At 36.3% G+C, this 26,373-nt stretch overlaps 1 protein-coding gene across 1 annotated transcript; it reads right to left on the bottom strand.

The window, feature by feature from the left end:
• Positions 1–18,127: 18,127 nt before the first annotated feature.
• On the bottom strand, positions 18,128–20,636 carry LOC134794221 (ribosome production factor 2 homolog). The gene is made up of 5 exons (XM_063765961.1): positions 20,512–20,636; positions 20,212–20,427; positions 19,629–19,902; positions 18,826–18,967; positions 18,128–18,444 (listed from the first exon to the last, which is right to left on the bottom strand). The coding sequence occupies exons 1-5, from the start codon at positions 20,532–20,534 to the stop codon at positions 18,155–18,157; spliced, it is 945 nt and encodes a 314-aa protein (XP_063622031.1). The 5' UTR covers positions 20,535–20,636; the 3' UTR covers positions 18,128–18,154.
• Positions 20,637–26,373: the final 5,737 nt, after the last annotated feature.

The raw sequence follows: 26,373 nt of genomic DNA, 5'->3' as shown, positions 1-26,373 counted from the left end.
ATAATTAAATTAATTATTGAACGGTAGATAAGGTTTTAAAAGGTCTCATAATACGTAAACCGTATAATAATCCGGAAAATTATTCTTCCTGCTCAGTGTTTATATTTATGAACACTGCAACAATTAAATAAGAGCCCAACCCACCCAACCCAATCGTTGGATTGGGTCAACCCAATCCACTCAACCCAAGACAGTGGTCTTTCCACTTTTAAATTTATTCTAAGCTTAATTAAATAACATCAATGCAGTTTGTGAATTTTATTTATTTACCTAACTGCGAGTAGTTACCTTTACCTACTCGTAAAAGGAAAACTACTGCATACATCACCTGGAAAATGTTTCGTTTATCAAATATGTAATGGGTGTTGCCTGCCCCGTCTCGAAGTGTCAAAAACCCGTAGCGCATGCAGCCTTACTCTTGACCACAGAATAGTTATTTACGATACAAGTGCGGAAAAGAGGAAATTCGAAACGCGATAAATTATAACACGATCGAAGGGAGTGTTTTAAATCGACACGAGTTGCGAATTACCTATTCGCATGTGTATCGTACAACGTTTTACAGTACATATGGCCCTTTAAACTTTTGACATACGCACGAAAAGTGCTATTTTACGCACTAGTGCGGGAAAATAGGACCGGACCATATGTACTGTAAAATATTAATAAGGTGGTGTAAATATTAAGAGGATAGTGGAAGACCACTGCTACATTCCATACAAACGTGTAGTCCCCATTTTCCTTGATGGATATTGACTTTTTTGAAAATATTTTTACACCGTTTAAGGATGACTCACGTTAGACCGGGCTGTGTCCGGGCCGGAGCTTCCGGCGCTTACGTTTCTATGACATGACAGGTGATCACGTGATGCTTTCCATAGAAAACGGTGCGCCGGAAGCTCCGGCCCGGACACGGCCTGGTCTAATGTGAGTCATCCTTTATTGTACCACTAACTATAGCAACTTCTTTGCCTTTTATCGGTTTTTTTTATTGTTAGGTATAATTACTAATTGTTCGTAGCGAAAATCAAACCCTATACAATATTTTGAAAGCTCCTAACTCTTATAAAGAAGTAGAAGAGGCATTGATGTGATTATAATATATAATTTATATTAATAAACGATGCGCCGGAAGCTCCGGCCCGGACAGGGCCCGGTCTAACATGAGTCATCCTTTAGTGTGGGGTGACCTTAACCTCATTCTATAAACATCCTAATTAAGACGATAGATAGGCCCAATGCCCTTGAGCGTCTGGGTGGAGCTAAGCGCTCTGTACCCGCACCACCCGCTTACCCCGCTCACTGCGATCGTACGTGAATTTTGTATCGCTGCACCGCCACGACGTTCAAAGAATAAGATACAGCCCAGAGGCGCGCAGTTGGCGATATACTCGTTTAATCTTTTGTTTGCAGATATTTTGTTGTATGAGTAGATCATGCATTTAGTCGAGGTCGTAAATTACAATTCACGATTATTACGACTCGCGTCCCGCTTAATACGCCAAATAAAATTATATTATTACTATATATTTCTTACCCATCCCGTTACGCACCGTGCACGTTTGTGTAATTGACATACACATAACCGTCGTATTGGTAGAGTGTCATTCTATGAAACTTGCTAACTATGTAATCAAACTTGATGAATGAATGAATTTACTAGTAATTTTTGTTTACATAGTTAAAAGCAAGTTCCATAGAATGATACTCTATGCAATACGCCGTTAGCCAACATTTTTTAATGTGTTTATTACCTACCTTAGGTTTTTTGTTTTGTCTAATATCTAAAATTATCTTTTATCGCATTCTTATCGGCGTAAGAATGCGACGCCATCGCCATCTGTTTGACCGTTATGGACCACGGAGTGCAAGCTATCGCTCCCATATTTATTTGCAGTCAGTTACTCCACGACTTTCTAGCTGAGCATATCGTGGTAGCTTTGAACGAGGAGGTTATGTCGCTCCATGATTTCTTTGTACCTAGTACCTAATGCTACTGTTTACGCTTGTGCTCGGCCCAAGTGCAGCCAAAAGGCTAATTTGTTGTGGCGTAATTACACTAAATCTATTAACGCATGGACGTTTTAGTGTTTAGTATTATCGGTATTAAAGTAGGTAGTATCAGATGACCGCTTCCCATCAGGCGGCTCATTTGCTGACTATCAGATAAAAAAAAGCGGCCAAGTGCGAGTCGGACTCGCCCATGAAGGGTTCTGTGGCAGCAAGTAACATAATAAAATTGCGGTTTACGATTTATGACGTATTAAAAAAAAAAACTACCTACTTACTAGATCTCGTTCAAACCAATTTTCGGTGGAAGTTTGCATGGTAATGTACATCATATATTTTTTTGTTTTATCATTCTCTTATTTTAGAAGTTACAGGGGGACACACACACACACACACATTTTACCACTTTGGAAGTGTCTGTCGCGCAAACTATTCAGTTTAGAAAAAAATGATATTAGAAGCCTCTTATCATTTTTGAAGACCTATCCCCACACGTATGGGTTTGATGAAAAATATTTTTTTGAGTTTCAGTTCTAAGTATGGGGAACCCCCAAAATTTATTGTTTTTTTTTCTATTTTTGTGTGAAAATCTTACTGCGGTTCACAGAATACATCTACTTACCAAGTTTCAACAGTATAGTTCTTATAGTTTCGGAAAAAAGTGGCTGTGACATACGGACGGACAGACAGACAGACAGACATGACGAATCCATAAGGGTTCCTTTTTTTGCCATTTGGCTACGGAACCCTAAAACATTTCTCGAAAGAAGATATTTAATATTTATAATATTTTCACATGGCCGAGTATGATATTAACACTCGCATTTTTATTCTACTAGTCGATACAGTTAATGTTAATGATAACATTTCTCCAAGAAACATTAGGTCTTTAGACTCGTCTGTCGTACAAAATATCCATAAAATCTAATATTAATATGCACCATAATATGCTTAATATGGCACCACACATTGATGTGTTCGCATCCAAGTGGTCACAGCTTGTAGAACAATGTAAACGAATATTTGAATCGCTGTATTAATTAAGTAGTGTAAAGTAGTAAATTTAAAAATTAGGTTAAGTAATGTAATGTTGGTTAAATAGTATTTAAGATTGTAATGTATTGGCGAACGCTGTAATTACAATTTTTTGAATAATAAACAAAAACAAAAAACAAATATTTAGTACTCAAGATTTTATTAAACAAGCCAAATTGAAGAAAAAAAGAAAAATATTTAAATGCAGTTTTGTTTCTTTTTAAAATAAAGGAATGTCTCCTTTAAGTAAAATGAACCGGCTTAAGGATATAAGGTAGTTTCCCTCCAGGGCCCGACTTATCTTTCCACACTGTATAAGTTGCCAATGTTGATCAATTACATAATTATAATTTTTTAGGAATCGAACTTTATTAAAAAAGTTAAATTTTAATGGCAATATGTCGGCGCATGTTCGAAAACATTTTTTATAAATTTCAAATGAAGCTTTCTCAAACATAAGTGGAAATATTGTCATTAGGTTTGTAATAATAGGCTGCGAAACACCGTGTTGCGCGCGCAAAACGCGTCACAATCAAATCAACTTTCTACAGTTATTTAATCTTTGGCCACAATAACTCCAATTTTATTGCACTTGGGCTCAGCCTTGTGCTGAATACAAGGAAGGCACGGAGCGACGAGCGACACAGCCTCCTCGTCTCAAAGCTAGCACACGACTGCCGGCCACGCCTTTTTCGAGCGACATACGCACGAAATGTTGAAAAATATTCGATTTCTCAAAAAAATATGGATTAATTAACATTATTGTACGTTGCATTTGTAGTGTCGGTTAAAACATTTATTTTAGTTTAAAAATAACTTTAATCGAATAAACCGTTTAATAGAAATAGGCAAAGTTAGTCGCAAAACGGCCTCTCGTAATGTTCCTTTTTTCGAAAAATTATAAGTCGCAGGGAAAAAGTCAAACGTTACAAATGTTGTACATAAAACGTAGATTCATATATATTTTTTTTCATAATTTTTTGTTGAACCGTTAAGAAGATATATACTCTAGAAAGTAAGAGTTTACGGCCAAAAACAGCGCGTAGCGCCTTAAAAACAAAGCCATAATTATTTTCAAACCATCCGCGCGCAATTCCTCTACTGTCTGTCTATGACAACAACGAGCCTCGGCAGGACATTCCACTATACATTAAATTACCTTGCAACGCACGCCCGCTCTTCGATAGTATCTCTTAACTGCCCATTTCGACATGCCTAGACTTTATCTGATATGCTAACTTGTTCTATGTGTTAACAGAGGCAGCAATATACACAATGGTATGTTCAGATGTTATATCCAGATTCTGTTAAATAACTTAATGAACGTAGGGTAGGTCTGTTGACATTTTTATAAATTATACCAATTTCATTTATTTGTGCGTTCAGTTCGCATTCATATACAGGTTGTCCCATAAGTGACACGTCACAGTGACACTGGAGGTAGACCAGGCCAAGAGGACCCAAACCAACTTAACATGACCCCAGTAAAAGTGGCACGGTTTTCGAATTATTGCTAAATTAAGGTATTTCATGAATTTTGACGGTTTTTAACATTGTTAGTGCCAGTGTGCACTCGGAAAGGTCTCGAAGTAAATTTTTTTTATGTGTACGGCATCATGAATAGTTAATTAAGATAACAGAATAGGTATTTTATTTATTTATTTATTTAATCTTTATTGCACAAAAGAAAAACCTTATAGTACAAAAGTAAAAAGTAGTATTTTATCGATAAACAATGTAAAATGCAAAAAAGTACTGGATTAATCTTGAATTAAATTCACAGCGAAACATTAATTTCGAATTTGACCACCTGTCGTGAAAAAAAAAATACTAGAAAAGTAATGAGCAAATAACGTCAAGCTATTGAGCATGTTATGCAGATTCAAAAATGGTATGACACATGTACCTTCCTGCAATAAAATAGGAATTATTATCATCTTTCGTAAGCCTCATAAAAAATAAGTTTAAACTAGGAAATCTGCAATGAGTTGCTACTTAGTAAAAATAACGATTTATGTTAAGATATCCTGGATACAGAAATAAAAAAAAAAACGCCTATTCAGTATTTGCCGAATGCCTAAAAGAAAGAGATGGAAAATGGTTAAGGTCACTGTGGACAAGTCCGTCTACAAGGCAAGTCCGTCAACACGTTATAACTTTTGAATTTGAAGGCGTATGCGACTTTGGAGTCCAGTCGATTAACCAGTTTTTCGCGCTAGTTCCGTCACTGTAAAACAGATGGCGCTGTGACAACCAACTTCAGAGCAATCCACCTCAACAAGTAATTTCGTGTTTTGAACTCGAAATCATAGTGCGACAGCCGTTCGAAAAAAAATTGTTAAAAATAGTTTTTGAAAAGATTGTGCATCAGAAAGTAACTACGTAGGTAGCATAAGAACCAGTTGTCTTTATTCTATTTTTAAAATATCAGAAATTAGCTTAGTTTTGTAATTATACGTTCCACAATTTATCATATTAAAATTTGACTAAGTTGGAAAGTGCGTCTATTATGTTCAAGGCAAGTCCGTCATATGCCGGACTTTCGTTAAATCAGAGATTACCAACTGTTTTTCCGACTTTAATATTATAACGATTTAATAAGGTATCAAAAAAACCTCCTAACTTTGCGCATGATGTTACTTTATTAAATTTAGATCTCAGTAAATTAAAAAAAACGATTAAAATTCATTTGAAAATTACTATTGATCTTTTATTTCGGAAATCAAAAAAATAATTATGTTTAACTATTTACCAAAAAAGGTTTACCACCCCATTTTGGTAGTATATGTAGCACAGGTAGGTAGTACTTGCCTTTGTTTTAGAAAAATGGTGTTTATTTCGAATCTGAACCGTATATTAACAAGTTTAAAATACACTTTTAATTGTCTTGATCCGTTCTTTTTAGGAATTTGACTACGAACATATACGCACCCATAGATTGGCTGATATCATAACTAGACGGACTTCCCTTAAACTGCACGGGAAGTCCGTCTACTCGCCGAATTTTAAAAAATGCCATTGTTTTTGCTTAATTTGTGCTTGAAATGATCTGTCACTAAGGCTAAACTATTAATTATTAAATTCTTCATCGTATGCGTTTACAAGCAGTAACATAGGTGAATAATTAACGGAACTAGATCACTCCAAAGACAAAAAAAAAAAGTATGACGGACTTCGCCACAGTGACCTTATCTCTCTTTTTAAGGATATCATTGAGTTGATAAAGGTTCAAAGAAAATAAAATACTGCAGGTTGAAGTTTTTTCATCAATTTATTAAAATAATTTTATTTTACAATAGGTGCTCGAATTGTTTTTCCCCGTCTCATTGCACGCTTGGCACCGTCTTGTAAAATGTCAAGTTAATTTCCTAAAATTAATTTCGGATATGTTTCGTGCTGCCTCGAACATACGCCGCCGTAGTTCCGCTTGGGGCCTTATTGGCTTGGAGTAAACTTTACCTTTCAAGCATTTTAAGCATCCCCAATGAAAAAAATCTAATGGGTTTAGGTCCGGGGAACGCGGCGGCCATGCCACTGGTCCCAATCGGCTGATCCATCTGGGAATTTCTGTGTGAGGTGGTCGCGGACATCGCTAGCGTAGTGTTCTGGGCAGCCATCTTGCTATGGTTCCAGCTCCAAGAAGATGGATCGGCCGACCAGTGGCATGGCCTAACGTTTCCCGGACCTAAACCCATTAGATTTTTTTATTGGGGATACTTAAAAGATAAATTTTACTCCAAACCAATAACGTCCCAAGAGGAACTACGGCGGCATGTTCGAGGCAGCACGAAACATATCCAAAATTAATTTAAGAAAATTAACTTAAAGTTTTACAAGACGGTGCCAAGCGTGCATACGAGCCGGAGAAAAACAATTCCAGCACCTATTGTAAAATACAATTATTTTAATAAATTGATTAAACTTCAACCTGCAATAAGTATTTTATTTTCTTTGAACTCAATAATATCCTTAAAAAGGGAGATAACCATTTTCCATCTCTTTCTTTTAGGCATTCGGCAAATACTGAATAGGCGTTTTTTTATTTCTGTATTCAGAATTAGATATCTTAACATAAATCGTTATTTTTACTAAGTAGCAACTCATTGCAGATTTCCTAGTTTTAACTTATTTTTTATGAGGCTTTCGAAAGATGATAATAATTCCTATTTTATTGCAGAAAGGTTTTTGAATCTGCATAACATGTAGCAATACTAGCAATAGCTTGACGTTATTTGCTCATTACTTTTCTAGTAATTTTTTTTTTTTCACGACAGGTGGTCAAAGTCGAAATTAATATTTCGCTGTGAATTTAATTCAAGATTAAACCAGTACTTTTTTGCATTTTACATTGTTTATCGATCGACCTATTCTGTTATCTTAATTAACTATTCATGATGCCGTACACATAAAAAAAATTAACTTCGAGACCTTTCCGAGTGCACACTGGCACTAGATATGAGCGCCGATAGGCATTTAGCCGGCGGCGGCGCGCCGGTCAAAATCGGTCGGCGGCGGCGGCGAATCGGCGGCGTGGCCTTGAAACACCTTTGATTAATGAAAAAAGAATTTAACCCAAAATTTTACCGAAAAAACATGTTTTTGCTGTAAGAAAGTTATAAAATAACTTTGTATGTTATTTTTAATATGTCTTTTTGTACAATAAAGAGTTTACTACTACTACTACTACTACTAAATAAGTGCATTTTTCGATATCAAGCAAAATTTATTGAATAAAGGTACGAAAAAAGTTTTATATAGTATAAACGGTATCGCGCGGCATCAGAGGCGGTCTGAATCTTGGCGAGGCCCTAGCCGGAAGATCTTTGCGAGGCCCTTATCTTTAGTGCTAAGTAAAAAGTAGCGGATTGACTGTATCAGGGAAACGTCTGGTCGACATTTCAAAGAGCCGAAGTGAGGAAAATCAAGCCCCGTCATTAATCAATATCGACCCAACAAACCGATTTATGTCAAAAAGTGAGGCCCAAGGCCGAGCTCCACCTAACACCGAAGACCTGATTCCGACGCCTTCCCATGCGAGGCCAGAGGCTGAGCTGCAGGTAAGCAAGCATACAGTTTAGAATCGAACGCCAAGTGTGAACTTGGCTGACGGCCGAATGCCCGGAGCGCCGATTACAGCGAGCTTCTGTGCGAGGCCGAAGGCCAAGCTGCAAGAGAGCAGAGCTTGGAATTTAACTATTGGTCCAGTGTAAGCAAGTCCGAAGGCCGATAAAGACCGAGGCCATAGTGTTAAAGACCTGGAGCTTTCCTGCAGGTGCATTCGTGCGAGGCCAAAGGCCGTGCTGCAGTGGAGCTAAGATCGGAGAAGAACCAATGATCAAGCATTTTAAAAGCGAGCCCGAAAGTTAGGCTCCAAACAGGGCCGAAAACTTGGATGTTCAGTCTTACTTCTGTGCGAGCGATGCGAGGCAATAGATTGGGTTACGAGAGAGCAAAGTTTGAAATTAGAACAAGGGCCAAGCTTAAATGAGACCCGATTCTGTTTCTGACGCCCTTGCGTACGTAGCCAACGCCCGGACCTTTGGGCGTGAAAACGCTTAATATCTGAAATTAACCCCTTTTTACACCTTTTAAAGACATTCAAACCATGCTTGCAATGATTGAATTCGCGGTGAATTACGGATGAGCTAGCCAGCTGGCAAAATTAGTCATTCCATTGCTCTAACACTAGTAGCGTGGTTACGAAACAGAAAAGTTTGATTTACCATCAATATTTTTGAATTATATGGACCTAAAATACCTTTTGAATGTCTATAAGCTATTCAGACTGGCGCCGTTAAAGATCTAAACTAGATAAAATATATATTATCTGATTCTGAAAGTAGTAGTATCTATCAAGGTCACGCCGATGCCACGCCGATAGCGCAGCGTCGGCGGCGGCGGCGCGACAATTTTGTCGGCGGCGGCGGCGCGCCGGCGCGGCGCTCATATCTAACTGGCACTAACAATGTTAAAAACGGTCAAAATTAATGAAAAACCTTAATTTAGCAATAATTCGAAAACCGTGCCACTTTTACTGGGGTCATGTTAAGTTGGTTTGGTGGTCCTCCTGGCCTGGTCTACCTCCAGTGTCACTGTGACGTGTCACTTATGGGACACCCTGTAGGTATATTGGGGCGGGCGCCACGAAGAACTGAGGATAAAATCGAATTGATAAGTACTATATTTTTGAAATAAAAACACGTTTCCTTATTTAGTACCTACTGAGTAAAACATGCGTCATGCCTGGGGCAAACCTGAAAATCTGCAATTACCGGCTTCCCTCACCTTGAAAATATCAGATCATGCTGGGTTTGTTTGTTTATGATTATGAGTTATGATGCTCTATTGTGTTTAGGGCTAATAGACGTGCGGTAAATTTATCTTGAAATTAAGTTCGTTTAGGGTTCGTTTATTTGGAACGTAAAATAACGTATACAAGTCGTAACAAAAAGGGGTGGCTCTTAAAGGCATACCTATTCACTATCGTAGCAGTAGGTAAGGGTATCGTGATCTGACTAGAAAAAGTATTTAAAAGTTTTTTTTGGGTAGGTAATATTTCAGTAAAATAAATTCTTAAGTAGTACCTAAGTCTTAAGTAGTAGTTTAAGTAAGTTAGTTAAGTAGTAAGTTAAGTAAGTATAATACTGAATTGAAAACCTTTAATAAACAGATAAAGTAACGAAGAATAAAAAAATAGATAGGTACCTACCTACTTAATACAAAGAAATAATGATATAAACATTTTTTGAACATGATCGGTTGAGCCGTAAATGAGTTTTTCCCAAAAACGTCTGTTTTTATTATTAGGTCCTTACCTATGAAATTGGCGTTTTTGTTCATAGATATAAGTCTGATCCTAGTTTTTTTTTTTTACAAAAGTACATACACAATTACAATAAAACTACAGTGCACTCAATAAACAACGATTTTACATACAATTAATTGTTATTTTTTATTGTTAAGTGTTCAGAATTAAGCCTTGAAAATAGGTCTTTTCATGTGCTGTCGGTTCGAGTATTAAAATTACTTATATTTTTCTAATGGTACCAATTTTCAAGAAATGGAGATATTGAAAACATACCTTAAAGGTGTCAAAAATTACTGGAAAAATTTTGTTTGGTTTGAATTAGCCATCAAAAAAATATCCGCAAAATTAATTGTATGGAAATTCGTGTTTCGTTGAAATTCTCCGAACAAAACGCCAATTTCATAGGTAATGACCTAATAAAAGGACGTAAGAGCCGCGAAGGTAAGCCCTTTTGCGTATGGCTTTTTCATATCGTATGAAAGTATAGAGCCCTCCATTATGCGTAGCCCGACACTCACTTGGCCGGCGTTTTTAAACAATATAGTTAGAAACTACTCACCACAGTCACCACAACTATTGACATTTAAGTAGGTAAATAAATTCCTATGTATCCGGTAGGTACATAAAACTATCCTCAAATCCAGCTGAACCGCAGGTAGGTCATTTGCATACAGAAAAAAATTCCTTATAATTTTTTTCACAGGTGAATTACCGGGGCCCGCATGGCATGAGTACAAGGAATACCTACACGTCCAATTGAAATAAATTATTTCATATCTCATGCTCTGAAAGTGGGTCGTTGTTGTTCTAAAAGGTGCGCAGAAAGTGATACGTTTATGCTCTAGCGCAGAAAAGTGGTGTACTCCTCTGCGTCCCCGTCCCACGAACAACTGGGTGGAAACAAAATGGAAAAATAGTGTCTTTATTTCCTCGCCTGGAACAATTGGTAATTGTTTAATTTTACTAATCCTACGTTGATCCTATTTTTATAAAAAATTATGTAAGTAAATTGTTAATAACAAATTATTCTTGATTTCTTTCGTTGAATTCTATTTACTCGATTTCATAAGGCGGGAACCAAAAGGAATACACCAAAAATATTTTTTTAAACCTTACACTTGCGTAAATGAGCAAAGGCAGAATCTTATACAGCCACAGTTAAACGTTTGTACGATATTAAATTGGTTTTTAAAGTTATTTAACACTATATTCATGAAAATAAAATAAAATACAAGATAAAAATTTCTTATATTATTAATTAAATTGTTATTTAATATACTTTTATTATGTTATTACGTGGTGCGGCGCACCAAGGTCGCGGTGCGGTCCGGTAGTCTGTTGCGGCTTTTAGAACGAAAAAGTATAAAATTAAAAAGTAAGAGGCAATCCCGCTCGCGCTGATTTTCATACTATAATGAACAAATCATTTTAAAATTACTGCAGTTTGTTAAAAAATGTGTGTTTTCGTAAATATTGCAATATAAATGATTTTCGCTAGGGGTTATTAATCTTCACACATGTAAAGTCTCCGATTGCAAGTACTTAAGTCCTAAGGAAAAAAATCATGGCCGTAGGTCTATTGGGTACTTCAATTACTGATTTTGCGAAATTGCCTTGTCTTGTTTGGTTTCCTCACATTCGATATGAAAAGTAGAGTGTTTAACTCGGGTGAAAGGCACCATTTCCGTCTCGGACTATTGGCGCTCTCACTGCGTTCGAGCGCCAAACTACCTCGACAGAAATGGGTGCCTTTCAACCCTTGGTTAACAATCTACTATTACAACATAACTAGATAAGTGCCATAAATTTGTGCTTTGTGTTTTGTACAATAAACAGTTTATACATACATACATAAGTACCGCGAAAAGATTGAAAGTTACAATAATAGTTTAAGGGTCGGTTACACCGCCTGCTAAATCGTTCGCAAAATTTTATTGTACATAAATATGTAGGTAGGTACCTATATGAGTCGCTTAACTTCAAACTCAGGTAAATCCATCTGTCAGATTATGCGGTTTTGGTATTAACAAAAGGTAATAGGGTAGATATTCGCTGAGAGGGTCGAATGGATTTACTCGAGTTTGAAGTTAAGCGACACATATGAAGTTTCATATTTCACTGCTGGTTGCCGTTGATAAGTCTGTCAAATGTGGTTGGTACAACTGGTCTAAGAAGGTGCCTACCTACCTGATAATCATCCTAGAACCTTAATACGACACTATATACATATTCACCACATATGTAGTTGAGACGGGAGTAAGCAAAATTGTAGTTTTTTTATATTTAATTTTAACACGTTTTTATCAAGAGCAAATGCCGTACAGTACAAGGGCACACTTCAACCAAAACCTATTAAAAAGGTTAAAATTAATAAAAAAAATCACGAAACCATGTCTAATTTATATTTATTTTCAGTTGCAGGTATATCATAACCCTGCATACCATAGCAATATAATTTTAGTACAAAATAGCTAGATCAACCAAAACCTATTTAAAAGGTTAAAATTAATTTAAAAAAAATCACGAAACCATGTCTAATTTATATTTCTTTTCAGTTGCAGGTATATTATAATCTGCATACCATAGCAATATAATTTTAGTACAAAATAGCTAGATATAGCTAGGGATCTGACGATCAAAATTATAAACATAAGTATAGGTAGGTATTTTAGACGAAATAATTGAGATAAAGGGTAAAAACCCGCACGATGGCCAAATCTTCCGTTGCAAGTTTCGCTCGGCGCGCCATATCTTTTGTTTCCTTCTAATTTCCTGGCTTTGTGCCCCACTTAACACCTTATTGCCAAAATATAAAAGACGTAAAATGATGGTCAATCATGTGTTGCTGTTGGAAACAGTAAGTGGTAGGCAATGGCATGCACAATGCATATTAGTCACACAACTAATACATTTTGCAGCTATGGCTAACCGCACGCCACCTTACAACCTTATCTACGAACCTAAAAAGATTTGTAAGTAGGTATACTTACACAAAATGTTAAACTTGATGAGTAAATACCTAGGTCAACTTAACATTACGACTGGGGCCTTATTCGACATGCCACTTTTGACGTCGCATGTTGAACTTCCGTTGAATCGAATCATTACTTTTCAAAATTTGACATTAGCAATCTACAGTTAGGTGACAACCAAACCAAACCATTATAAATCTTAAAGTAATAATAAAACAAAGCTGTTTTTTGTTAAATTACTGGTTGTACCAAATGAACTTCCGCACTTGATGAACTTCAAATGAACAGTTGAATTTCAATTGACGCGAAATCCGACAGTTGTACATGTCGAATTTCGCCCCTGTTTTTCTAAGGTATAAAATAGTAACCCGTCTACATATACCTGCCTACTGTATATATACCCACAGAGTAAACGCAGACATATCTGCATTTTTACGAGCTTGAGTACAAACATGCGTACCTAGCTACTTTATTCGCAAATATCTGGACTGTTAAGTCGTGTGAGCTTCGTCCCCCGTATAACTAGTTCGTGACACAGCTCCAGTAGAGTAATAACTATGCGTAACGTCCAGCTTCATATCGGGCCGTTACAAATAACCCTTGGCCGACTTGGCTCGGTTGACATAGCCCTCTTGGCTCGGTTGACTTAGCCCTCTTGGCATGGTTGCCTTAGCCGTTAGAATGCTTGAGGTCCTGGGTTCGAATCTCGGTAAGGTGTGTTTACCACAACTTTTTTTCTGCATATGTATAAGTATTTATATATAGGTAGGTATATATTATATGTCTATATTGTCTATCCATTACCTATAAAGTGGAGTGGAGTGGACAAATACATAATGTAAACAAAACAATTTACCTTAATATCTTAGTGATCGCGCACTTTTTGTGGACAACCATGATTTTATTTATATCAATTAGTTAAATTACCTACTAGTTAATTATTAATATTTTCTTATTGAATTTCCTGTGGGACTAGGTCGATTTGTGTGAGATTTTCCCATAATATTTTTTTTAATTAATCGGGGGTACACCGTACACCCATACTGGATCACCTGATACGATACACTTAGCAGCAGCATTGACAATAACAACCCAGCAATTTGTCAACTATCGGCCGATTATTCCATGATATGTAGTAGCAAATACTACCTATATATTATGCACCTACCTATATTGTGGTCATTGTGAACAAGTATTTGCTTGAGATCTGGTTAATAACTTTAATAACACAGTGCAAGTCGTAATTAATCGATCTAGCAACAGGTATGCAGTGTTTATACTTACAAATAGTAGCTACATCTACTCCACGATACGTTTGTGTGTACTTCATTCAGCGTGCGAGATGAATTATATTTTAAATGTTGTTTACTCTGTGTGGTAGATATTTATCAAGTGCCACTCCCAATAAATCATAAGAATTTTATATGAACATCGATTATTAAGAACCCATAAAAAAACAATTGCCCATTAAATTGATTAAACCGTTTAAAAAAATGAACGACACCGAGGTCAAATGCAGAGGTTAGAGGCTTTTAGAATTTTTTGTATAAATTTGTATACCTACCTTGATCCTCTGCCATAGAAAAGACATACAAATTTTGGCAAGGTCTGCACGCTGCTAACTCATAACCACATCATCAGGTATCTCATATAAGTTCACGAATAAAAGGGACTACCTATCCAAAGAGTCGATAGAGAGATCCAAAGAGAGATAAACATATATGTATATCGATCCTGAGTACGGTCAGTAATCCTATCCCTGAGAGCGGTGAGCTTTGCAAGGGTAGGTATTCCGGCCTGCGAGGTAGACGCCTTGTTATTAATAGCAAAGATCTTTTGTACACCGGTTTGATATTGACATGTAAGGAGTAGGTAGGTAGGTTCAAACCCCGGCTCATACAAATGAGTTTTTCGGAACTTATGTACGAAATATCATTTGATATTTACCAGTCGCTTTTCGATGAAGGAAAACATCGTGAGGAAACCGGACTAATCCCAATAAAGCCTAGTTTACCCTCTAGGTTAGAAGGTCAGATGGTAGTCGCTTTCGTAAAAACTAGTGCCTACGCTAATTCTTGGGATTAGGTGTCAAGCGGACCCCATAGGCTCCCATGAGCCGTGGCAAAGACCCTTTTCAATGCGTCTTCCAAAGGTACCTAATAAAAAGTTCGCTTTGCGAGGCCCCCCTAAGTGCGAGGCGAATGGGGCCTTCGCCCACGCTTACTACTTATGCCACTGGGGATTGCAGCTACTTATCCACGGGAAACCCCTCGTTTAATATTTCCTGTTGAAATGATGTTGATATCGTAGAATCAGCGACGTGCACTGCATATATTTATAACTATTTCTACTTTATGGTCATTATAAACGTCAACAACAGTTAAGTACCAAAAATTAAGCAGATAGGTAACCACCTGATACTAAGTAGGTAAACCTGTTTTTTGACCGCTTGATTCATCGGTTCTACTCAAACTAAATGAATCATAAAACATGTTCGACATCTTAATACGCTTATGCAAATATAATCACAGACATATTTACATGGTTTTATGCAAATCGTAATCGTACCGAACGTATTGGAATCACTTATGGCTTTCCAGTAGGCAGGTTGTCAACGGGGTTTTCCGAAATACCCGTAGAGTATTTCTGCGAAATATTCTAACGCCAAATGTGATGAACCCATGATGAACATTGAATTGAGCTAACACCACTATACTACGTCAATATGGTCAATGGTATTTTTGGGAAACGATATTTGTTTTTAAAAATACGGGTTTAGTTAAAAATTGGGTTTGACGTAGGTATTGAAGTAGGTAAATCTAGCTTTAATTTATCACAATATAACCTCCCTACATAACCTACGCTTTTAATATTTTTCAGTGAAAGAACGTGTACGGGTTGTCATAGCTAATATTTGTACAATTAAAAATGTGAAATGCAACTATTAAAAAACCGGGCAAGTGCGAGTCGGACTCGCGCACGAAGGGTTCCGTACCATAATGCAAAAAAAAAAGAAAATAAAAAGCAAAAAAAAACGGTCACCCATCCAAGTACTGACCACTCCCGACGTTGCTTAACTTTGGTCAAAAATCACGTTTGTTGTATGGGAGCCCCATTCAAATCTTTATTTTATTCTGTTTTTAGTATTTGTTGTTATAGCGGCAACAGAAATACATCATCTGTGAAAACTTCAACTGTCTAGCTATCACGGTTCGTGAGATACAGCCTGGTGACAGACGGACGGACGGACGGACGGACGGACGGACGGACGGACGGACGGACGGACGGACGGACAGCGAAGTCTTAGTAATAGGGTCCCGTTTTACCCTTTGGGTACGGAACCCTAAAAAAAAGTATAATCAATTGGTCAATCCAATTTGTCAGTCAGTAATAAGCACCAGGAAAACTAATATTATATAGGTACCGTCATTATATCCAACTTTGCCACCAGGGGAATCTTTGCCCAAAACGACAATTTTAAACAAATTCGTTAATGTAGAGTCGGACCAAGAAAAGTCTGCAGCGGATTTGATAGCCTACGCAGTGCAAGTGTTATTTATACGTTATAATTTCATAGAAGTTTGACGTTTAAAATTACACTTGTACTGTGTGGGCTATCAAATCCGCTGCAGACTTTTTTGGTCTAACTCTCGAAAAATTTAAAATACTTATGGCCACCCTGCTATTTTTAGCAGAAAATAGGTTAAATTTGTGACAAAACTATATAGAGTCGGACCAAAAAAAGTCTGCAGCGGATTTGATAGCCCACGCAGTGAAAGTGTCATTTATACGTCATAATTTCATAGAAGTATGACGTTTAAAATAACACTTGCACTGCGTGGGCTATCAAATCCGCTGCTGACTATTCTTGGTCTGACTCTACCAAACATGTGCACAACTTGCCTTGGGAATTTTCAGCGAGTTGTCAAATATAGGGTATATTTCGGCGGGCAAAAAAACCCTTTGACATATATTTCCGGGTTTCAGTTATAAAACATGAAGCATAGATTATGTCCATTGAGGTTTAATCTAAAAAGGCCTAAAGACACAAAAGTGTTGGCGGTGGGCAATGTAATACGGTAATTTACAGACCTATGGATGCCAACATTGCCCACCACCAAAAACGGCTTATGGTTGTCACTTTTGACAAATTTACCCATCTTCGCAAGTAAGAGAAGGTTATGTTTGTACACTAAAGTAAGTTTATAAATATATACTTACTGTATTTGATTGGTCTTATTATCCTTTATTTAGATGTTTTATCCCTTTAAAGCCATTTTTAGGCCATTAAACTATTGTAACAGGTTTTCTCTAAAGTGACAACCCTAGCCTTTGTAAAATGCTTAGGTGAGTTGAGTCTTGTATGGAAATGGCCAAAAACGGGTAGGCAACATTGCCCACCAAATTTATTCAAAAGTTTTACACTTATCGCCAAGTTATTAACAGGGAACGGTAGGATTGCCCAAAACCTTTAAATGATCTCTACACATCATCATCATGCAAGCTGAATTTGAACACCAAATTGACGTGGGCAATGTTGGCGGAAACCCCGGATATCTTTGCCCGCTCTCTAAAACGCCAAAAAAGTGGCTAAAAACATGATTTAATTTTTTTTCAATTAAACTGATGCGTTTGATCACTATGGACGTGCTGAGCAAAAAAGTCATATGTGATATAATTTTTTTGAGAAATTCGTGTTTTTTTTTCAAAAAAAGCGGGCAAAGTTGGCTATAATGACGGTACTCAATGTACTCATCCTTTTCTTTTGGGTCCTAGTACTAGTGTCGTAAGACAAAGATAGTATGATTCTCTCTGTCTATGATTGAAATGAGACAGTCCTTTGACAAACTATATTCATTCATTCATAACTACTGCTTTAATAGATACTTACCAGTATTATATTCTTTGATACTTACCTAATCAAAGTGTGTGCTGGGAGAAATATGTACCAGTGGACGCGGCAGAGGAAAATCATATTCTTCAAGAGTATTATATATAATACAGGGATGCTAAGCTAATGTTTTGCTAACTGTATTACCATCAACAAAATGGTCCTTCCTTTCACACATGGAAAAGTGACACTATAAACCAAAAATAAAAAAAAACTAAAGGGCTTGTATTGTTATTCCATTCCATGACTACGTCCAAAGACTACGTCGCTGTTAGGCTGCACTGCATTAGTTGACAGGTATGAAAAAATACGAATAATGTGTCCACTAATATTTACATTTTTGTCATGATACATCATGAGTACTTTGTAAATCTCCGAAACAACATTAAAGATGATGAAATAAAACAATCGAAAATAAACAGTCAACTAGTTTATTAATCATGCTTCCATAGGCTGGGCTTGGTTTGCCATTTTCTTGGCTTGCTTTTTCTTCATAAGCATTTGCTTTCGTTCCTCCGGAGTCTTCTTCAAGCCCTTCATCTTGCGAGTCTGCAGGCGGTTGATGTCTTGCTTGCCCATGTGGATACGGCCCAATTTGGAACCAAATGCATCTCTTGAAATATTTTTCTTTGTAAGAGTCTTGGCTTCTCTGGGAACTCGGCATGCTTCCTTGTATAAATCATCGGCTGCTAGCTTAGTTCTTCTTAGCTTGAAGTCTATTGAGGGCCCTGAAATACAACAACATCGATTTTGTTTTATAGGGTTAAGATCTATTTTCGCATGCTACGACATAGTTAATCATGTGACCATTGTACCATATTTAACGCAAATAATAAAACTATAAATCTTAACAAACATACATAAGGAGAAGAGATATGGAAATAACAATTGAAATACTTGTCCTAATAAATAATTTATAAAGATAGTGTGATAGTGTGAGCTAGTAATTTTGGACATAGAATGATCACTTGCACATGCTTGCACTCTATTTTAGTACCAAAGTACTGGGTGTGCCAGATTATTATGATTTCAGTGTATAGTAGTACTACTATTACCACAACTACTCTACTTTCTACAAGAAAGACAATAAATAGAGAATAAAGCCATACCAATCTCTTCCAGCTCAATCCTAGGTGTGCGCTGGCCACTCTTCTTGAGCAGTATCCTGTAGGAGCGCATGTAGATGTTGCCTTCATCTGTGGCCGTGAAACTGATGGTATGTTCCAATCCCTGGAGCCTTATGGATTCAACCTGTAAGTAACATACTCGTAGTCATATTTAGCATTAAACAAAAAGGCCTTAGTCAATGTTGTCAGTGTTTTGAATGTCTAATTTCTTCAGACTAATTTTTGACTAAGTATCTAATGTATCTATTTACATTTAGATGATATATCTGGGCATTTGGTAGTTGTTGGGGACCACTACCAGACAACCAAAAATATTATCAGAATGTCAAAATACTTTGTCAAAAATATGTCCATTGCCCAAAGAAATTAGAAGGACAAAAAACACTTTGATATTGACCCGCCTAAAGGTAAACTGCTACAGCTCCAACAAACATATATTATCTAGCAATTTGATAGTTATTGAATGTGGTTTTGTTTTCAGTTCATAATCATTAACAAAAATCACACATAATTATTGAATTGTGCTGTCAAAATTTAAGAAAAGAGAACATCAGGGTTTGTTTTCAGTTTTCAAAAATTGAGCACATGTCGGAATTTACAAGCGCAGAGAAAATATGCATAAAGGTTAAAAATAACTAACAGAAGCGGTATCACAGTTGCATTTTTATCACCTGTCATGCCATGCGTCACTTTCGCACTTACATATTTGTTAGAATGTGACAGGCATGGTGACAAATGATAAAGGGACAGTCTTAGCCCTACAGGTTAATCTTTGGAATTCCCACCTTCTCTCTATGAAAGAAGTCTGTCAACAAAGACTTCAATCTTTTAAGCTCATTATTGAGTTCCCACGCTGGCCCGTTGAATAGTAGACATGGCTTAATCCCCGCCAGTACTTTCATGTTTTGGAATTCTGACATGGCTTTGAAGTTCTCGGCACCAAGTTCTATCATGTCCAATATTCCATAGTCAAATGTTCTGCCCAGGATGATGTTGTGAGGACGCTTTTTGTTGTGTGTTCCCACACCAAACAGTGATGCCTCCTTCTTATAGCACATTCTGAAAGGAGCATACAGAATTTGCTTTATAAATATTTCTTTATTTATTTTGAAAATCAAACAGTCACATAAACATATCAAAAATGCAATACAAAAGATGTACCGCAACAAAAGATACAACAAAAAAGACCTGGTGGTTCATAATTATAAATTATGTAGGTAATTATGTGTTATGTATGTTTTTTTGTAAGAAATTCCTACATAGAGCTGCACATCACATTTTGTCTATAGATATAACGAGGATGTGATACATTCAAGCATTTTGATCAAATTATATAACAATTAAATATGTGTAATTCACTTAACTTACTTTTCAATGAGAGTAGCGTCTTCAAAAGGAACGAAATCATTCTTGCGTCGAAGGTAAGCACCATCGGGTTTTTTCAAATCGTATATATCTTTTAATAGCTGTTTAGTACGCTCCGAGGGGTTCCTCCCCTGAAGGAATATACATTGTTTGGGCCCTTCGGTGGGTTTGGGCTCCTTTGATTGTAAAACCTTCTTGCCTTTCCTAGTAGTCGGCTTTCTGAAAAATTACAATAATACAACTGAATAAAAGTCACAGTATCATTAAAAATGTTATGTGCATGTTAAAAATAAGCTTTCTTACTTAATTCTTTGCATAACAGCCATTGTAATACAAAATATGAATTAGATTTCGTCCACCACAAACAAACACGTGGGGAAAGGGAAAGGGAAACTGAGTGACATTGACAATTGAATTGACAAACAAGATAGTGACTGCTACGTTCAGAAACCAGTAAAATATAACAACGAAACAGATGACTCGCAACATTTTAATTATGTGAAACAAAATTTGGTAAAAATTATTTAGGTAATTATAATTACCATTTAATTTTATTTTAGTCATATGTAAGTTTTGTGATAATACCAATTATTCTTAATAATTAAATTTTAAAATTTTCATCACTAGGCATTATTTTTGAACGTACGTATTTAGCTTATAGGCCTGGCCTGTCCAGAGGGCCTACCGCGAACCACGTACGACGTGTTGCCTCCCTGTCACACTTACGTACGAATTAAAAAGTGCGACAAAGAGGCAACACGTCGAACGTGGTTCGCGGTAGGCCCTCAGACCAGGCGGCTTAGCACGGTCGCGTTTTTATCCCTTGTCACCATGCCTGTCACGTTCTAACAAGTATGTAAGTGCGAAAGGGACGCGCATAGTGATAGTCGATAAAAATGGAACCGTGCTGAGCCCGCAGGAAGTTATATATTAATCGGGAGCGAACTGTCACTTTTTTTGTCATACTAAATTGAACCTTATCACCGAGCCAGAAAGTTGTTCGTACCAGACTAGAGAAAACGGTCCACATGAGATAGAAAAACCAGAGGGCTTACCGCGAACCACGTTCGACGTGTTGCCTCCCTGTCACACTTACGTACGAATTTACAAGTGCGACAGAGAGGCAACACGTCGAACGTGGTTCGCGGTAGGCCATCAGAGCCCCGTGTCTCACTCGCACATGTTGCCAATGTAAAAAAGATACCATTGTGGCAGTATTTATATCAATATACTACTGAAAGTAATTACCTTCATATACTATTTTAGTGCTATATTCCGATTACAGTTCTGATATCTTTTAAATAATTTGTTAATCATTATGATGTCAATATTATTAACTGATTAAACCAAGCATGTGCATAACAAAAAAAACATTAAATTGAATATGGTAGAAATTGTAGTAACTTCGGATATTAATTGGTATCCCCAACTTGATGACATATTTTTCGTGTACACACACACACACACGTGTACAATCAAGAAAATATTGTCAAACTCATTAGGGTGACTATGATATCGGTGCGATTTGGATCGGTCTTACAGAATTGTTATTACGTACTTAATGTAAAAATAAGTTTACCTAAATAGTATACTAATAAATAAATAAAGATATACTTATTCCGGCATGTTTAATTATTCGATTCATGTAATGAGAGCTATATAATTGCCAAAAATTAAATCCAAAGTCCTTAGACATTACAGACTCATATTTATACTTACTTACATAATATTTAATTACTGAAACGTTAATTCTAACTATTTATATATATGTAATCGATTCTACATAGGTTGGACACACATTTCCGTCAGTATACAAAGGCGGCAAATTTGAAAATTTTGTTGCAATCACAGATTTACGATGACGCTTACGCTTAAAGAATAGCTTAAGTATGCAAAAGGGAAGTCATCACGTATATGAACACACCATGAGTATGATATTGATAGTGATAGGTATTTTGTTAAGCATAAATAATAGTGTAAGATGCCGGTTTACACAGTTAAATGTAAGTTTTTATTTCGTTGTGTGCTAATATTTTATTATTTTAGTCAATACTTAAGATAATTTCGTGTATAAACATAAATTGTTACGCTACGCTAGGGCTTGACAAAATGACTGGTATCGATAACTAGTCGGTATAGTATTAATATTAAGTAATTTGCGATACAAGTGTTGAAAGTAGGAATCAAATTCGTAACGAGTGGTGATAAATTAAAATACGACCGAAGGTAGTGTTTTTAATCGACACAATTTGCGAATTACCTAGTTACGTAGTACAACGTTTTACCCCATCCTGGATATCTGTCTCGCTCTCTCTTATAGCTGTGTTTTTGATGTACGTACGGCGGACCACACCTTCCTCACAATCGACCATGATCGCGATTCAATACGCCCATCCCATCTGTAACAGCTTTTATAACGACTAGAAGCTGTTATAACGACTAAATTAAGTAAGGTTGTGTGAAGCATTTTACAGGAGAGAAAAAAATTATATCCATCTCTTTTCTGGGACAATTATACTAGCATAGGGAAAATACAGTATGATTCTCTCTGATTATGTACGAATGAGAAAAGATCCTGGCCAAACTATACATTCCATCTTATGCTAATATCCCACATACATATGCCTTATGGTCACCCTAATTAGAAAGAGATGGAGGGCTCAGGTTTGATGTCTCATGTGGACACACTTTTTGGCCAGTGTACACTATCCCGTTTACTCTCTACGTCCGTGGTCCAGACGAAAACAATTTTTCGCCAATCTGATTAAATTGTCCGATCAAATCAGGTGGTGCGGACGCAAACGTCTATTTGGCCACTCACCAATTTTAAATTTATGGTGATATTTGAGCGCTCTAAATTAAAAAATGCCCCCAGACGCGAATACTAGCGTCACAAATTGGTAGAGTCTGTGCGGAAAGAGAAGAGTCGTGGTAGAAACGGGAACTAACATTATAAATTTTATATGGCAATCAAACCTTTGACACCTGTCTTGTAAAAATAAACATACTTCTGTCATTGTATATTTTTATGAATAAAAACCGCAAGTTTCATGCATAAAATATTTTCAAAACACGATAAAACCGTACATAAAACCACAAGGAAAATTATATTTAACATTGTTCGGTTTTGTCAGCGGGAAGAAAACGGCTAAAAGCCGACTATCGACTTACAAAAAGTCGCGGAACGTGTTTCCGCTATTCACGGGTATTGATGTTGTATTTAATATTAAATAATTACCTATTTAATAAGCCCCCTAAGTAACTTGTCTCCGGTACATAATCGGTAAGTATATTCATTCAAAATATTATATTAATTTTCATAAATATGCAGGTCATTCATGATCTTTAAAATAACTGACAAATAGTCTTGATACTTGCCATTTTATGCATATTTATATGTAAAAAATTTTCAGGATTGTGTAAAAGTACCTACGGTATCTCGATTAAAAGACCGCTAAGTAGGTGATATGCAACAATTCGTAATCTACGTGCCGGATTCAAGCACATCCAGTTCAGATGAAGATAGTTCTATGAATGTCCCTGGTTGTTCTGAAGCTAGCTCAAACATAAGTGACATTGAATATTTTAATTCAGACTTCGATAACAAAGAATAAAACTATTTCTAATAAAATATTTCTTTATTTGTAAGTTCATTTACTAGGTTCTGAATAAAACTTTTTCTAATAAAATATTTCTTTATTTGTAAGTTAGTTTACTAGGTTCTGTTAGTTACGAAATTATATTTCATTTAGCACCAAAGAATTATATGACAAAGAACAACTGTCAATCTTCGAAAGTGTGACAGAAAATGAAATGCAAGTGTGTGCGTAAATTGTCTATGTGAGATCAAAAATAGTGATGTCATGTTACAACATATTAATAATCTGTCGATGTTTGATTGCTTTATCGAGTACTTTTTCAAATGTGTTATTTTAAACGTTAAAATTCTACGACATTATGACGTATAAATAACACTTGCACTGCGTTCGCCATCAAAATCGTTGCAGACTTATCTTAATGTACAGCTTGGCAAAAAAGAGTAGAAATTAAAAAGTGGCAACACTGTAGTGTCGTCCCTTTCAAACCAATATATTTAAGAAAACGGGACGACACTACAGTGTTGCCACTTTTTAATTTCTACTCTTTTTTGCCAAGCTGTAACTCTTACTGTGTTGGAAAGTGAAGTTTAAGTTTACCGCTATACATGAACACCTTCAAAAAGGTATAACAATCGTTATTATTTGAAGTCGGTTATAAAAGCTAATATCTTAATGATGTCTTGTGAAGAAATAATTACATAGCTATTAATATACCGACAAGTTATCGATACTGTCATGTGAACATTTTGTCAAGCCCTAGCGTAAAGTAACAGATTATGTTTTTACACAAAATATTTTAAATTATAGACTAATATGATAAAATATTAGCACACAAAGGAAGAAAAACTTATAATGAACTGTATAAACCGGCTTCTTACACTTTTTACGCTGTTAATTTGACAAAATATCGTTATGAAAATTTCGCTCGGAATATCATAAATCCTCTGAAATGAGTATTTGCTTGGACTATTTGGCCCTGTGACACTGCAATCCGGCACACTACAAGACACCATCTTCACTGAATTACTTTATTTAATACTTTTCGTCCTAATCCGTGTATATTTTTCAATTTGAAAATTACCGTGATAAGCTCTTGGCCGTCCGCGGCCGTCGTCAAACTCAAAAGTGGTTACGTTTTCTCTTTGGTAGTCTGACTCTTTCGCACTCATGGGATGTTCATATACGTGATGGCTTCCCTTTCGCACACTTCAGCTGTCTGTCAAGCGCAAGCGAATCCTAAGTCTATGTTTAGCACTGACTTTTCGGCGAAGTAAAATATCGTGTGATGAGAGAACCGGACATATCCCAATAAGGCCTACCTACTTATGCACTATTTTTATTCATATTCATATTTATTATTAATAATGTACACATACATTACAAGTCAAGTTTACAATGGGTGAAATATATCCCAGATAGTAAAATTACAGTTCTATTGCCCAATTTCTACCCGATCTACCCGGTTTTGTATTAAAATAACTGTTGGACTGCACAGATTAGGCAGTACATAAATGAGACTCTATCTTGTTTGGTACTAAAATTACAGTTGTATTGGGCAGATTCTTAACTAGTTTTAGCAGTTTTGTCAATCGCACTGTCACTCTTTAGTATCTGAGACATAAAAACAAGAGTGTGTTTTAAAAAGTAAACTAGTGCCTGCGCTAAATCAGAGGATTGAGTTGCCGAGCCGACACCACCACCAGGCTCCGTTTAGTAAGCCGTGGTAAAAAACCGGAACAAAAGGGATTCAAGTATCATGACCTTTAGTGTCGTACTATAATCACGTAACCAGTGTTGTCAGCATAGCAAAAACCATAAAATAGCACTGGCGCGCCCTCAAATCCCACGACTCTTCTCTTTCCGCACAGACTCTATTCTTGCGTCCGCACCCCATTTTATCGGTAAAACCTGACCAGGAATATATGATCATTGTCAAGAGGGCGCTATTATTGGCAGTGTGGATTGGCAACTCGTTATTTTGACTTACATACTTTTATTCACTCTAATCATAATCAAAATCCAAATATTCGGTGTTCCGTCTAACTATGCTTTCGCTCTTACCAACTGAGCTATTCAGATACTACTTCTTATTATTTCCGTTTTTGTATTATTTCGTTGTATTGATAAATTGTAATTTGCTATCAGATAATTCTGCAAAAACTCAAAAATGTATTCCAATTATATATTTCATATTTATTACATTTAAGATTATGGTCAGGGAAAAACTTGAAAAAACGCCTGGAAAACCGGGAAAAGTCAGAGAATTTTGGTTATAGTAAAGAGTGGTCACCCTGTATATAGTATTGTACTATATTTTGGCTCTCTGTACCTACTATATAGTTTTAGAAAAATATATAGTACGCTAAAATACTATATTTCCGATTAAACGTATATTACACTCATGTTTAGTATTTTATCTAAAAGTACTATATTTTTTTGAAATGTACTATATTTTTGATGCCTTATTCTGGAAAATACTATATTCCACCAAAAAAAAGTTGGCAACCCTACTGACAACAGTGACAACCTATCATTAAAATTATTGCCAGTGTAAGAAATTAGTTCC

Source organism: Cydia splendana, chromosome 10 (assembly GCF_910591565.1).
Source record: "Cydia splendana chromosome 10, ilCydSple1.2, whole genome shotgun sequence".
Lineage (NCBI taxonomy): Eukaryota > Metazoa > Arthropoda > Insecta > Lepidoptera > Tortricidae > Cydia > Cydia splendana.
The sequence above is the reverse complement of the archived record's forward strand: the minus strand, read 5'-3'. Positions and strand labels throughout refer to the sequence as shown.

What these genes read in the sequence shown, in the direction of transcription:
- LOC134794221 (XM_063765961.1), bottom strand. Translation starts at nt 20,534, where the DNA reads ATGGCTGTTATGCAAAGAATTAA. An exon ending in ACTTCTTTCATAGAGAGAAG is followed by an intron (nt 18,968 to 19,628) that starts GTGGGAATTCCA and finishes TGTTACTTACAG; the next exon opens with GTTGAATCCATAAGGCTCCA. An exon ending in GATTGAGCTGGAAGAGATTG is followed by an intron (nt 18,445 to 18,825) that starts GTATGGCTTTAT and finishes GTTGTATTTCAG; the next exon opens with GGCCCTCAATAGACTTCAAG.